The sequence below is a fragment of the Podarcis tiliguerta genome (assembly GCF_965153285.1).
Source record: "Podarcis tiliguerta genome assembly, chromosome: 17".
NCBI lineage: Eukaryota > Metazoa > Chordata > Lepidosauria > Squamata > Lacertidae > Podarcis > Podarcis tiliguerta.
The window spans coordinates 18086904-18099484 of NC_139550.1; the positions used below are offsets into that span (position 1 = coordinate 18086904).

The 12581-nt window shown below is 40.1% G+C and overlaps 1 protein-coding gene across 34 annotated transcripts in view; it reads left to right on the forward strand.

Annotated features, from left to right (window-relative positions):
- The window catches only part of MPDZ (multiple PDZ domain crumbs cell polarity complex component), a 107685-nt gene that overhangs the window by 15902 nt on the left and 79202 nt on the right, over positions 1-12581 (forward strand). For all 34 annotated transcript variants that reach the window (XM_083419200.1, XM_083419226.1, XM_083419227.1 and 31 more), the window contains exons 4-8: positions 4635-4850; positions 5847-5986; positions 7484-7697; positions 9527-9655; positions 10887-11090. In XM_083419200.1, the coding sequence (XP_083275326.1) occupies positions 4635-4850; positions 5847-5986; positions 7484-7697; positions 9527-9655; positions 10887-11090 (903 nt within the window). The remainder of the gene's footprint in view (positions 1-4634; positions 4851-5846; positions 5987-7483; positions 7698-9526; positions 9656-10886; positions 11091-12581) is intronic.

Here is a 12581-nt window from a genome sequence, read left to right on the forward strand (position 1 = left end):
AATGCTGACATTCCATAAATGCAACTGAAGTAGATTTTTTTTTAATTGGGTAACATTTCAAACAAAATACAGAAAGTAGCATTTGATTGCAGTGAAAGTTACCCAAATGTACATTTTATCATATATTGTGGCATCGAAGGGTGGTGGGTTTTTTTTTTGTTTCCTTCCAAATTATGCCAATATTGCAGATGTTATATACAGTAAAAGGAAAGGCAATTGTGGCAAATTAGCTTAAGGCAATTTATAGAACAAAGCTATGCTCCTTTCATACAGTACATACATAATCACTTTGCTATAAAGCTACCTCATCATGGAGTTAACGGTGGCTTTTTTTATTGTGAAGCAGAACACTTTATATGCAATGAAAAATATGACTTACAACTACAAAAGGCATTATTGTTGTGTGGCAGTGATCACTGAGCTACTTTAGAATATGTCACATCTGAACTGAATCACATGCAGATACACACACTCAGAGAGTCCTATTGTTTCCTGTGGAAATACTTAATCTGGATGAGCACACACCTGTGTTTCTCTCCCCACCCCAACCCCAATTTATTTTATTAAACTTCCAGAAATCCCTGCTACAATTCCAATACATATTAAAAAACATTCTTTTATATTATTGACTTCCCATCCCATTTTCTGTGATGTTTTTCTTACCCCCCTCTTGCTTCATCCTGGTTTCCCTTTTTCTTTCTTTTTTTTTAACAAAAATCGTAATACAACAGTCTCTAGTTCTTTCTGTTACTCATAATTCAAATCCTGCTCATGGGTTCTTCAAATTAGAATATTGGTTCAAATAATCTGGAAAGGGCTTCCATTCTTCCAAAAATAAAAACAAAAAATCATCAATTGATTCTCTTATTTTAGCTGTTAGCTTTGTTGATTCAACATAGTCCATAACTTTGCTTATCCATTCTTCTTGAGTAGGAACTTCTTCCTTTTCCCATTTTTGAGTGTAAAGGATGCTAGTTGCTATAATTACTTACATAAACAACTTAGCAATCTTTTTTGGAATTTCTGTCCCTAGCAGTGTCAGGTTTTTTGGGCTTACTTTAAACATCATCTTTTTTTTTAATGTCACCATATATCATTTCCCATAATGCCCTGCCAACCTACCAGTTCAAAAACGAGTAGATAAATAGGTACCACTGTGGCAGGAAGGTAAACAGCGTTTCTGTGCGCTCTGGCACTCGTCACGGTGTCCCGTTGCACCAGAAGCGGTTTAGTCATGCTGACCACATAACCTGGAAAGCTATCTGGGGACAAGCGCCGGCTCCCTCGGCCTGAAGTGAGATGAGTGCCGCATCCCATAGTCAAGTTTGACTGGACTTAACCATCAAGGGGTCCATTACCTTTACTTTACCTTCTAGGTATTCACACGTAAACTGTAGCTGTGTGGTTCTGATGCCCCAAGTGCATGTACATAGGGCCAAGAAGAATCAGTTTGAGAGTAGGGAATACCACCTTTTCCTTGACAGAAGGCCATCTGCCCTGAACTGGTGAATTTAACAGGCAGAAATTAATTGGACCATCACTGTGTCTCTCTGCAGAGAAAAATGGCACGTGTTCAGTTCCTGCTCATTTCTAAAGCTGTTGGGGATTTCTTGAGGGAAAGGTGCTAATCCTAGCTGGAGCCAGAGTAGTACAGTAGGTCAAGATTCAGATACTTATGTGACTGTGACGCTCATGTGCTAGCTTTGGGCAAGTCGCTATGTCTCAGCACTCACAGGGTGGTTGTGGAAGAGGCCAGACATGTAGGACACACTGAATGTTGGAAAGTGTTACAGAAACGATTGGTGTATTCACTGAACAGGACAAGAGTGTCATTAACCACGACTTGAAGCTGTCATGTCACTTAAATTGTTTACTATTGGCCAATTGGATACACAGTGGCTAAAATATTTTTTTCCCCCCATACACCTGAGTTACTCTCTCCTTTTTGTGTTTGGCTTGGTTTTACCCACCCCTTCTGCTGCCCTGTAATGCAGTAACCAGAAGCCACTTTGTCTGACATAGTCTTTTCACATTAAGCTAATCCCCTTTGAACAGGCAACTCAATTTCTTTAATTAGCTTTAAGAATAAAGATCATTAGAGTGGAGTGCCACTATCAATTACTATGGACGAGTTAGTAGTCAATAATACATCAGAACTCTACCATAGTCTATACTAAAGCATTATTAAAAAACAACAACAAGTCTTAGGATCTTAAATTAGATGAATTAAGGTTATGTTTTCATTCTTCTCTTCTGCAGCTGATCTAAAGGCATACTAGGAAGCTGTGCTTCACTTTTCCCAGGGTGGATTTGATTTAAATCAAATTGATTTAAATCACTATTTAAATCACTAGTCAGTAAGGCTTGATTTAAATCTTTTTTATTTTATTTTACAGAAAGGCATTCCTGCTGGTATAATCTTAATATTTACAACCAGATGAAGGTTTCATTTTTGGAATAATAATTTTTCAGAATAGTTTTTACAGTTATATAAAAAATTACTGATTTGGTTATACTGTTAGAAATACATACACAGATAATTATTGTGAGGTTTAATAAGTTATCTGTTTATATTTGGACAACTTTTCTGCTGTACTTTATTGGAAGGAGAAAAATAATCATTTCCTTAATAACAATTTAAACAAATTAACTCAAACAATAACATTATAGTATATGTATCCATGTTAACTGATGTGGTTAAACTTTTAAAAAAACACCAACAACTTAGACTGAGTTTCAGCACACATGAAAAACTTAAAACAAATCCTTATTTCCTGATGGCCTTTGGACTATAATGTAACTTAAATAGAAAACTATCTTTAGAAAGATTTTTTTCCTCCAAAAGCATTTTACTTTAAAAATCCAATTTAAATTAAAAAGATTGATTTAAATTAAAACAAAATCCAATTTAAATTAAAACATTTTTTAATATATATATTTTAAAAATCATTGATTCACCTTGACTTTTTCACATTCTACCTTTGGAAGGGTAGTAAGAGAGAAATATTTTCTTTCTAAAGCAGTTTCTTTGCATTAGCAGAAGCATGCTATGTTGTTCCCTAAGAGAGGGGAGAAGTAATAGCTTGATGAGCTTCCAAGAGCTGTGATTTGATAAAAGCATTGAAGCCTGTCCCCATTTTATATTTCAAGAAAGATGGCCTTTGTTTTCCTTATGAGAACATTAAGCCATATTTTCCAGCATTCTGTCTTTTGACAGTGGATGCACCCAAAATAGCCCTTAGGCTGCTATAGAATGATCTATCCAAATGTTTTGTTTGTAATGTCTAAGATCTTCTCCTGGTGCTATATTCCCCAAAGTTTAGAAATAATCCTATGGACCATTGCTTCTTTCAGCTGGTTTCTGCTGGCTATAGCATTTGTAATGTGTCGTGCTAGATGCTGTGTGATTTCGAATTGTAATTTTATTGCTTCTTTTATTTCTTATGTTCCACAAAATTCAAATGGTAATAAAGGAAAATATAATATAAGGAATAAAAGAAGCAATGAAAATATAATTGAAAATCAATATGAATATTAAATGCAGATGCACCACGGTTTGGGACCCCAGACATACCTAACACAAGTACATAAATATACAACATTCTGTTCATATATTAGAAATAATTGAAGAGCGCCTTATCTCCCTACATAATAATTATTAGCAATCAATAAGCAATATAGTTTCAGAAAGTATAGTATACTATGCAGAAAAGCTGTTATAGTTATCTGTAGCCATACCATATCTGTTTTTTTATACCTTCAATCTACAGAAGTAATTTACTTCTAAAATTTTCCTTTTTTTGTTTGTGACGCAGTTGGACCATTTCAAAGCATTTCTCCTATTCTTTTATCATATGTGGTTGCTTGCTGTTGCATATTTGAGCTACTGACAGATTGACAACAGTTAATAAATTCCACACCAGTTATTTGGGGTTTAATGTGATCATCTAGATAGCCCAACAAAACTGTCCAAGGATTTAATGGTATAACCTAAAGGGTCATTAGTGTGATTAATCTGATTACTTCTTCCCAATATTTCTTTATTAATGGGTGGGACCACCAGATCTGCATTTGAGGATCTACACCTCAAGTCTTTGTCCTAACTCCCAGTGTATATTTTTCTCAGTCTATGTGGTAAAGCAGTTGCTAATGTTCACTTACATTTTCTAGTCTTTGGTTATAAATTTTATGCCATTCCAGCTCAGGTTTCTCTGTCCATCACTTCCTTATATTTCTTCTCAAACTATTGCCAAAAGCCCCTTTATTGTTATCCTTCTAAAAATCTTACCGTCTACATGCCATTTTCTGTGCCCTCATGTTCCCCGCCCCCCAAAATAACTTCTTAACTGCCACTAAGAAAGTCAATGTGTGGTTATACCAAATTTCAATTACAGTTGATTCTTAGGCCACAGTGTGTACAATATTTATCATACAGTGTTCCATGATTTGTTTCATGACTTCTGTAATGTTTTAACACTGTTTTGAACACGTGTCGTATCATTAAGGGCATGATAAACCTCCAATGTTGGATTATGTGTGGGTTTTTTCTATTTTGTTTTGTGTGTTTTGCCCAGTAACTGTGTGTTCTTGTGTTCTTCACAAATAAAATCCAGTAATGTTGCATAATTTTTTAGGTACATGTTGCACCTTCTATCTCCTCATCTGGCGAGCTCCTACAGCTTTCTCATCATGCTGCTATTGTGGAGACTTCACTCCCAAATGAATCCTATCTGTTGGCTCAGCAGAATGGCAGTCTTTCTAGTGGGCTAGAAGTAGCTGCCCGATCTCCTCAGATTATTGTGAAGTCTGCTAGTGATGACTTTGAACTACTGATCAGAAATATGGCACAGGTAGGACTTCATAACTTGAATTAACTGTCTGACACTGTGGCCTTCTGCTAGGGCAGACAGGTCCAACCGGTTGACCGCAATCTACAGGTAGATCCCCAGATGATCTAATTGATCCCTAAGTGGGATCCAGCTGTAGTGGGCAATGAATGTATCCACCCCGCCCCCCCCTTGGGCAGTCATTGGGTGCCCGCTGCTGGCGATTTGGGAAATGAAAGTTGGCTTTAGCACCGTGTGTGTTTCAAAGGTGTGGATTGTTTGGTGTGCGAGTTATGACACCCCCCCTAAAAATAACTCCACAACCCTGTGCATTAGTCCCCAAAAATAGCTCTGTAGCTCATGGTACTCTCCCCTAAAAAAGCTCATCAACCCTGTGCCAATCATCCCTCCAAAATGCTCAACAACTCTGGGGCACTCCCTAAAAAAAGCTAAACAACTCTGGGCAATCCATCCATCCCTTCCTTCCTTCCTTCCACCCACCCACCTAGCCACCCCACGCATGCTCCTCCTCTCTCCAACGACAGTGGGTAGATCACTGCCAGTTTTCCTATACTGGGAGTAGATTGCAGTCTCTTGGGAGTTGGACGTGCCTGTGCTAGGGGATTAGGAACATGCCACAAGTTTTCTCGATTTTTACGAGCTTTGCCTCCCAAATGTTAGCACTACCTGTAGTTACTCCAAACGCAAGTTCCTAACCCACTTTTGCATGGTTGCAAACTGTGATTTGTCACTAATTTTGGTTAGTGAACATGCTGGTGGATATGTAAAGGTAACCGTACTTAGTCCCAAAACTTGAAAGAGAAGGGTGAAGAGATGCTTCATTGTGGGATGCCCAGACTGCCTAACCACAGTGATCAGAACAGGACCCGTTCATTATGCCCCTACTGGATTAATTATTGCCTGTTTGTTTATTTGTAATTTGTTTCGTTAAACGTGCACGAACTTTGAAACCACATTGCTTCTGAATTTGTTTCAAAATGGTGCTGGTTTTTCTTACAGGGACGCCTTGTTGAAACCATAGAACTTGTGAAGCCTCTAAGCGGTGGCCTAGGCTTCAGTGTAGTTGGCCTGAAGAGTGAATATAGAGGTGAACTGGGCATATTTGTGCAGGAGATTCAAGACGGAAGTGTGGCACAAAGGTGAGATTGCCAGGAACCACTTTCTTAGTCAGATTTTAGAGATGGGAAGAAATCTGTAAGAGACGTGCCACTTTTAGTTATGAGCAATAGTATAACAGCTACAAAGGGATATATTGCTCACGATTGATAGCTCATTGGAAGTTATAAAGATTGTAATATTCATGCCATTCATGTACAGTTTGAATTTCAGATCTTTCTGAAATGGTTCATTTTCCAAATTGTTTATCTATTTTTTAATCATTGTGTTCATTTATACATGTTCATTTATACATTTATACATGTTGCAATTTTCCTTTGTTGTGTGGCAAAGGATAAGGACTGCCCAGAAAGTATCCCACTCTTTTTAATATTCTTTTGGGAGCCGCCCAGAGTGGCCGAGGAATGAATGAATGAATAAATAAATAAATAAATATTCCAAAGTTCTTATGACCTCTATTTCCTCTTCTCACACTCTGTCCCATTGCAACCAGTATATTGTTAACTCCTTCCCCTGCCTAGTTTTCCTTTTTTTAACATGGTGAATCTGTTGGTTTCTATAATTTCTTTGATTCTTGATATTTCTTTGTTTCATTCTTCTTCTGTATTGATGTGTGTATTCTGCAGGTTGTTTTGTACTGCTGTGGGAGCTTTTGGTTTAAAGGGCAGCATATAAATTAATAAAAATAAAAAATATTTTAAAATTCTATTGATTTCAGCAGAAGAGAATTAAACATGAGTTTCATTCTCCCGTTGGAAGCAATGACACTTGACAGGACTTAGTTTGTGACCAGTATGTTTTGGGCACATAGGTTTTAAAGACTGTTTAATAAATTTATTGATCCTAAAAAGAAACGTGAATTAGGCTCACAGCTTACTTTTATTCAGCTTACTTTGACTGAAGTCCGAAGAAAGGCAGATTATGTGTTTCCCTGAAAATACATTCTCCACCAGCAAATGAATGAATCCCTTTCGTGATTAAGTTAAGAGCAGAAAGATGCCCTTTCCAATGTAGTTTGCTTCTTTGGTTTTAAATAAGGAAAGCTAGTCTCCTCCCCACCTCCCTCTTACACACCTGATGGCAGTGTTTGGTAAGTAAACTGTATGGATTGATGAATATTCAGTACTTGTACCGTGAATGAAGTAGAGCACATGCTCTGTTAAGCAGCAGGCTCAAAGTCAAGAATGAAGTTCCCAGGCTATAGCTGGAAGAGCTGGAAGCAACCCACTTGTAATATGCTTAGTCTCGGATGCGGGTGCAGGGAGAAGGAACTACCGTAGCTGTGGGGTGAAGCCAGGAGACAGTGGCAGTGGGATTAGCTTCAAAGAAAGCTGATCACCAGGGTGCCAAAATAGTTGCTCACAGCAAAACTGTAGGGAAAGATTTTTTCTAAAAAAAAAAATTGGGTGGGGAAACAGAAAAACAGGATTAAAAGAAACTATTTTGGAAAAACTGACAAACTAATATTTGGTGGCACTTAATTTTGATAATTTCTTTTACCCTTTGCTTGCCTACAATAGAGATGGAAGGTTGCAGGAAGCCGATCAAATCCTTGCTATTAACAGGCAACCCCTTGACCAGACCATCACGCACCAACAGGCTATCGGGATCCTACAGAAAGCAAAGGATTGTGTCCAGCTGGTTGTGGCCAGGGGCGCCTTGCCTCAGCTTATCAGCCCTGTGATTTCTCGGTCCCCATCAGCTGCTAGTACAATCTCAGCCCACTCCAATCCAGTGAGTACATTGCATGAGCATTGAAAACAAGCATGCCTTCCTTTTTCTTAGCTTGTCGGTGGTTGTAGTTTATATGCTGTTTTCCGTAGTCTTGTAGACTAATCACCCCTTGCCTCAAGGTCAAGAAAGTCATGCATAATCTTCTCCCTGAACATTAAGCAGGCGGTTGAGTCAAACTGCATCTCCAAGGGAAGTTTTTCCACGCTGTCAATTTGTCTCCTAGTGCTCAGGCAACAATGTTCCTTCAGTAGGAAGGTCAGAAGTGCAGAATTTGTGGTTCTTCACATGCTGCTCCCACCTGGCTTTGAGTGCCCTTTAAGTTTCAGATTATTTGCGGTAGGGTAGACTTGGTGAATCCATAGATGGAAACAAGCCCATGCCTTCAGGCTCCAAGAATGATGACCAAGTACCAGCCAAGGTATCAGACCCATTTGGATTGTGGGCAAGACTCCATAGCATTCTATGCTTCTGGGAAGCGTCTACATTGAAGCACAGCAGCAGCAAAGAACTCACATCAGTACTGCCCTCTAGACCAATTCCACCCATCACTGACATAACACTCCCTAAAGTACAGTGAATCATGCAAGAAGCCATCAGTCACCTAATAGTGATAGAGGCTATTAAACCTGTTTCTCCAGAAGAAAGGTGCTTAGGCTTTGACTTAATCTTTTTCATCTCCCTCTTCTCCCCTTGCAAACTATTCTGGATATTCTTCCAACCCTCCAGAACAGATTTTTTGGGGGGTTGGGGGTGCTCAGGGGGTATGTGGGGAAAGAGAGGTTTTTTGTTTTTTTTTTGCTAGCAGGAATCATTGTCGTCGCTTCTGCTGGTGCAGTAATTTAGTTGAATACTACCCCTAGTTGCGAAAATTCTGTCCTGAATTTCTTATAATTGAGAAGACCATGCAATCCAATACTGCCCACAGTTGTCTCCTTTCTTCAGGTGCCTCATTGTCCCAGACATCCTTGGTTCTTGGCAATCCTGTAGTTAGCACAGTTGTCCTGCCGTTTTCTCCCAGACAGGATGGACCTTCTCTTTCAGGGCTCTGTCACACACCTAGATGCACCTAACAGAAATCTAACAGCACCATGGCTGCAGTCTGCCACTTGGAAGTTGAACCTCAGTCCCTCTTAGCTGCTAACAAGCCCCTTCTATATGCTGGTGTAGTGCATCATTGGAACATCCCTCTACATCAGCCAGTGCTATGGCCCACCTCTTCCAGCTCACCCATCTGGGTGAGCCACGCACAGGATGTTAGGGTAGCTGACATTTCCCCTCTTGGATGCCCTTTCCTGACAAACAAATGGGCAGTGAGGAATTGTGTATTCAATCGCTGGCCAACCTGTGCCTTCTCCCCCATGCTAATTTTCAGAGGCATACTGAATATATCTGAATACACATTGAGCTTCTACCACCTTTACCATGGAGCTTCATTGGATTATGAGGTAGAAAGACATCTCATCACCCATGGCATGCATAATTTTATATCTTTCTGTTATATTGACTGCTTCAGAGCAGTGGGTCTCAATTCCTTTTTCTATACCTACATAGAAAAGAACATGCGTTCTCAGCTACAAGCTTTAATTTTGATTCCTGGTCCCATTTTGAGCTAATTCATTGAGACGGTAAACACTGTTGATTTGCCATTGAATACGCTCAGAATGAATAACGCTGCCTAGTGATTACTCATAGGCAGATTTCTAGAGTGAGGATGCAGCCAATATTTAGCATGTTTACAGTTCTGTGCTCTGTTACACTAGAAACAAGACAAATGCTTGTCCTCTATTGTTGTTGTTGTTGAAATTAACTTTCAATATTGATATTTTCAGGTTCACTGGCAGCATGTGGAGACCATTGAGCTGGTGAATGATGGATCGGGCCTGGGATTTGGGATAGTGGGTGGAAAATCAACTGGAGTGATAGTGAAAACCATCCTTCCAGGAGGAATAGCTGATCAGGTACACAAACTATGTTCTTGTTTATAGCACAGAACGATATAGAATTACAGTTTATAAGTATTTTACCTACAATCGTAATTGGTTTTTTAACAGCTTAGTTCTCGGGACGTTTTGGCTCCCGAACACCGCAAACCTGGAAGTGAGTGTTTCGGTTTGTGAACTATTTTTTGGAAGCTTTGGTTTCTGAACATTTTGGAAGTCGAACGGACTTCAGAAATGGATTGTGTTTGGCTTCTGAGGTACGACTGTAATCGGTACCCATCTTTTATTTTCTTGAAGTAAAATGAGGGGGTTAGCATTTTTGTGTGGGAAAACTGCTTCATTAATTAAGAACTGCCCCACTCCAAAAAACAGCAACAATATAAGCACATATCAAAAGGGAAGAAGGAAACAGTTGGAGCTGTGCTCAGTGCCACCGGCCATCCAAGAACAGCACTGCTGCCATCCAGCAGGCGCAGATTCTGTTGCAAAATTATGACTCCCTCAGCTGAAGTTGCCGCCAGAGGTGGAGAGAGAAAAGGCATGGTCCACTCTAGCCTCAGCTTCTCTCTCTCTCCTACCCGCTTCACCCTGCTGACTGGCAAGCTCTCTGGAGGTTTCCTCCTATTCTTCTTCCAGCTGGGCTGCCATCTACCAGAAACCATGAGAAGGGAGAGTGCTTCTACATCTGCCTCCTTCATGGCCAAACATGAAGGTTTGTTTGCCAGAAGCATCTTAAAACCACGGGCTAAGAAGCTGGCTTGTTTAAACAAATCCTAGCTGATATTGGCCACAGTTTATGGTTTAGACAACATGCTAAACTGTGGTTTGGTGTTGTTGTTGTTTGCGCTAAATCCCACTTCGTTTCTTTTCACTAAAACCCTACCAAGCAGTGCTAGGTGCAAAAGATGCTCCCAATTTTCGCTACTCTCTTCTCATTGCAATCCCCCCCCCCAAGCATCTTGGCATCGCTTTTACCTGTGTTTATTATTTTACTGCTGCAACAACAGATAATACATTAGAGCATAAACAAGTTTTTTGAATTCTCCTATATCGTTATTGTTGCAATACTAGTACTGTTAATGCTGTATTGTTTTTAATACTCGATTGGGAGCTGCCCAGAGTAGCTGGGGAAACTCAGCCAGATGGGTGGGGTATAAATAATAAATTATTATAATTATTATAGTAATTTCTTGTTGGGGTGCATCTCTATATTTTGCCAGTGAAGTAATTGGTTTTTTTCCTCATCTAGCATGGTAGCCTGCGCAGTGGAGATCACATATTGAAAATTGGTGATACAGAGCTGGCTGGAATGAGCAGCGAGCAGGTGGCGCAAGTCTTGAGGCAGTGTGGAAACAGAGTGAAGTTGGTTATAGCCAGAGGCCCACTTGAGGAGCCCACACCACCAGCAGTTCCTCCAGGAACACCAGTACAAACCTTTATGATGGATAACCAGGTAATGATTTGACAAGGTCAGTTTAAGAAGCTGCACTGGCAATAGAGACTTCAATGCTGGTTCATTATTTAGAATTCATGGCTCACTATTTTCTTAATCCAAAGGCATATAAATAGAGTGTGCTTATCACCATACTTAAAAATCAATCAATCAATCCCTCACGGTAGTCAGTAGTGCATCGGCGCACTGGGAACTCTGAGGAGCCAGACATAAAAACATGCAAATAATTTCTAACCCACTAACCTCAATGTGCCACTTGAACGATGCTTCAACAACAGCTGAGCAATCAGTGTTTTGCAACACCTCCCACTTACTCTGTGGCAGCCCTTTCAGTCCAGCTGGATTATTAAAACAGTTTCTCCCAATATGCCTCTCTTCCTCCTGCCTCCCCCACCCACCTCATCACCCCCAGCAACCATCAGCCTTTTCCTTTCTGTGCCAGCCGGCACACAGCTGCAGCTCTTCACCTAGGTCAGCTGCTACAACTTCAGCTGCTGCTAGCTGTGTGCCAGCTAGCCAGCTGCCACCTTCATTGCATGCTGTATACCCTTCACTTCTCTGTTTTGCTGTTCTGGCTCTCTTTCTTTGCTCTCTGAAAGGCTCCCTCAATTCCCTCGCCCTGAATCCCTCTGCGTTCTCCTGTTCACAAATGAGTCCTTCGCTTAACGTTCCGAAGGGATGCCAAGCAAGATTGCAGTTAGTAACGTGAGAAATGGGAGAGGCAATCTGAGGCGTTGGGTGTGCGAAAACAAAGAAATATCATGCAGTAAAACAACACACGTATTTTTCTGCGTCTTAAGAAAGAAAAAAAATCTACAGTAACATGTAGAGAGTCTCAGCACCCTGTACAGATAATCTGACAGCTGTCGAACTTGATGCATCAGTTGAGCTGATTTTATTCAGCAAAATGAGGTGCTACTCAGTGGAACTGTGACTGCCACAATTGTATACTGAAATAAATAAAGGAAATAAAGAGGGGATCAAGCTCAAACCTTTCTGCCTGGAGGCATGGCTTGTTCCAGTGACCTCACAGTTTTTCACTGCACTTTCTCCCCCTGCAGTTTTCAGGAAGAATTCCTGAAAGATTATTTGAACCATTGCTTCTCATCATATGCGTAAGGTTGGGAAACAGTCTTTTAGTTTATAAAGAAGCCTTTCTTTCCTTTAATAGTTGAATTTATACTAATAGCTATTTTTAGGGACAAAGAGTAGGCAGCACGGCAGCTTTGCCTATCGGCTCTCCCCGAAATCATCACAAAAAAGCTGCTATTAATTGTTACATGTCCCAGTTCCCAAGTTATTTTTACTTTGCCAAGTAGAATTTGCATTTGTTCAGTTTTACTCAGTGACCTTCCCCTCTCCCTGCCCCTAGAGTCCTTTGTGCTCCCCTTTCTCTAGCATACATAGTATGTTACCCGTAAGTCATCTGTATAATACACTGTTAAATCATGGCTCATCATTTAGTTATCATTATTAGTAAAGGAGGATTTT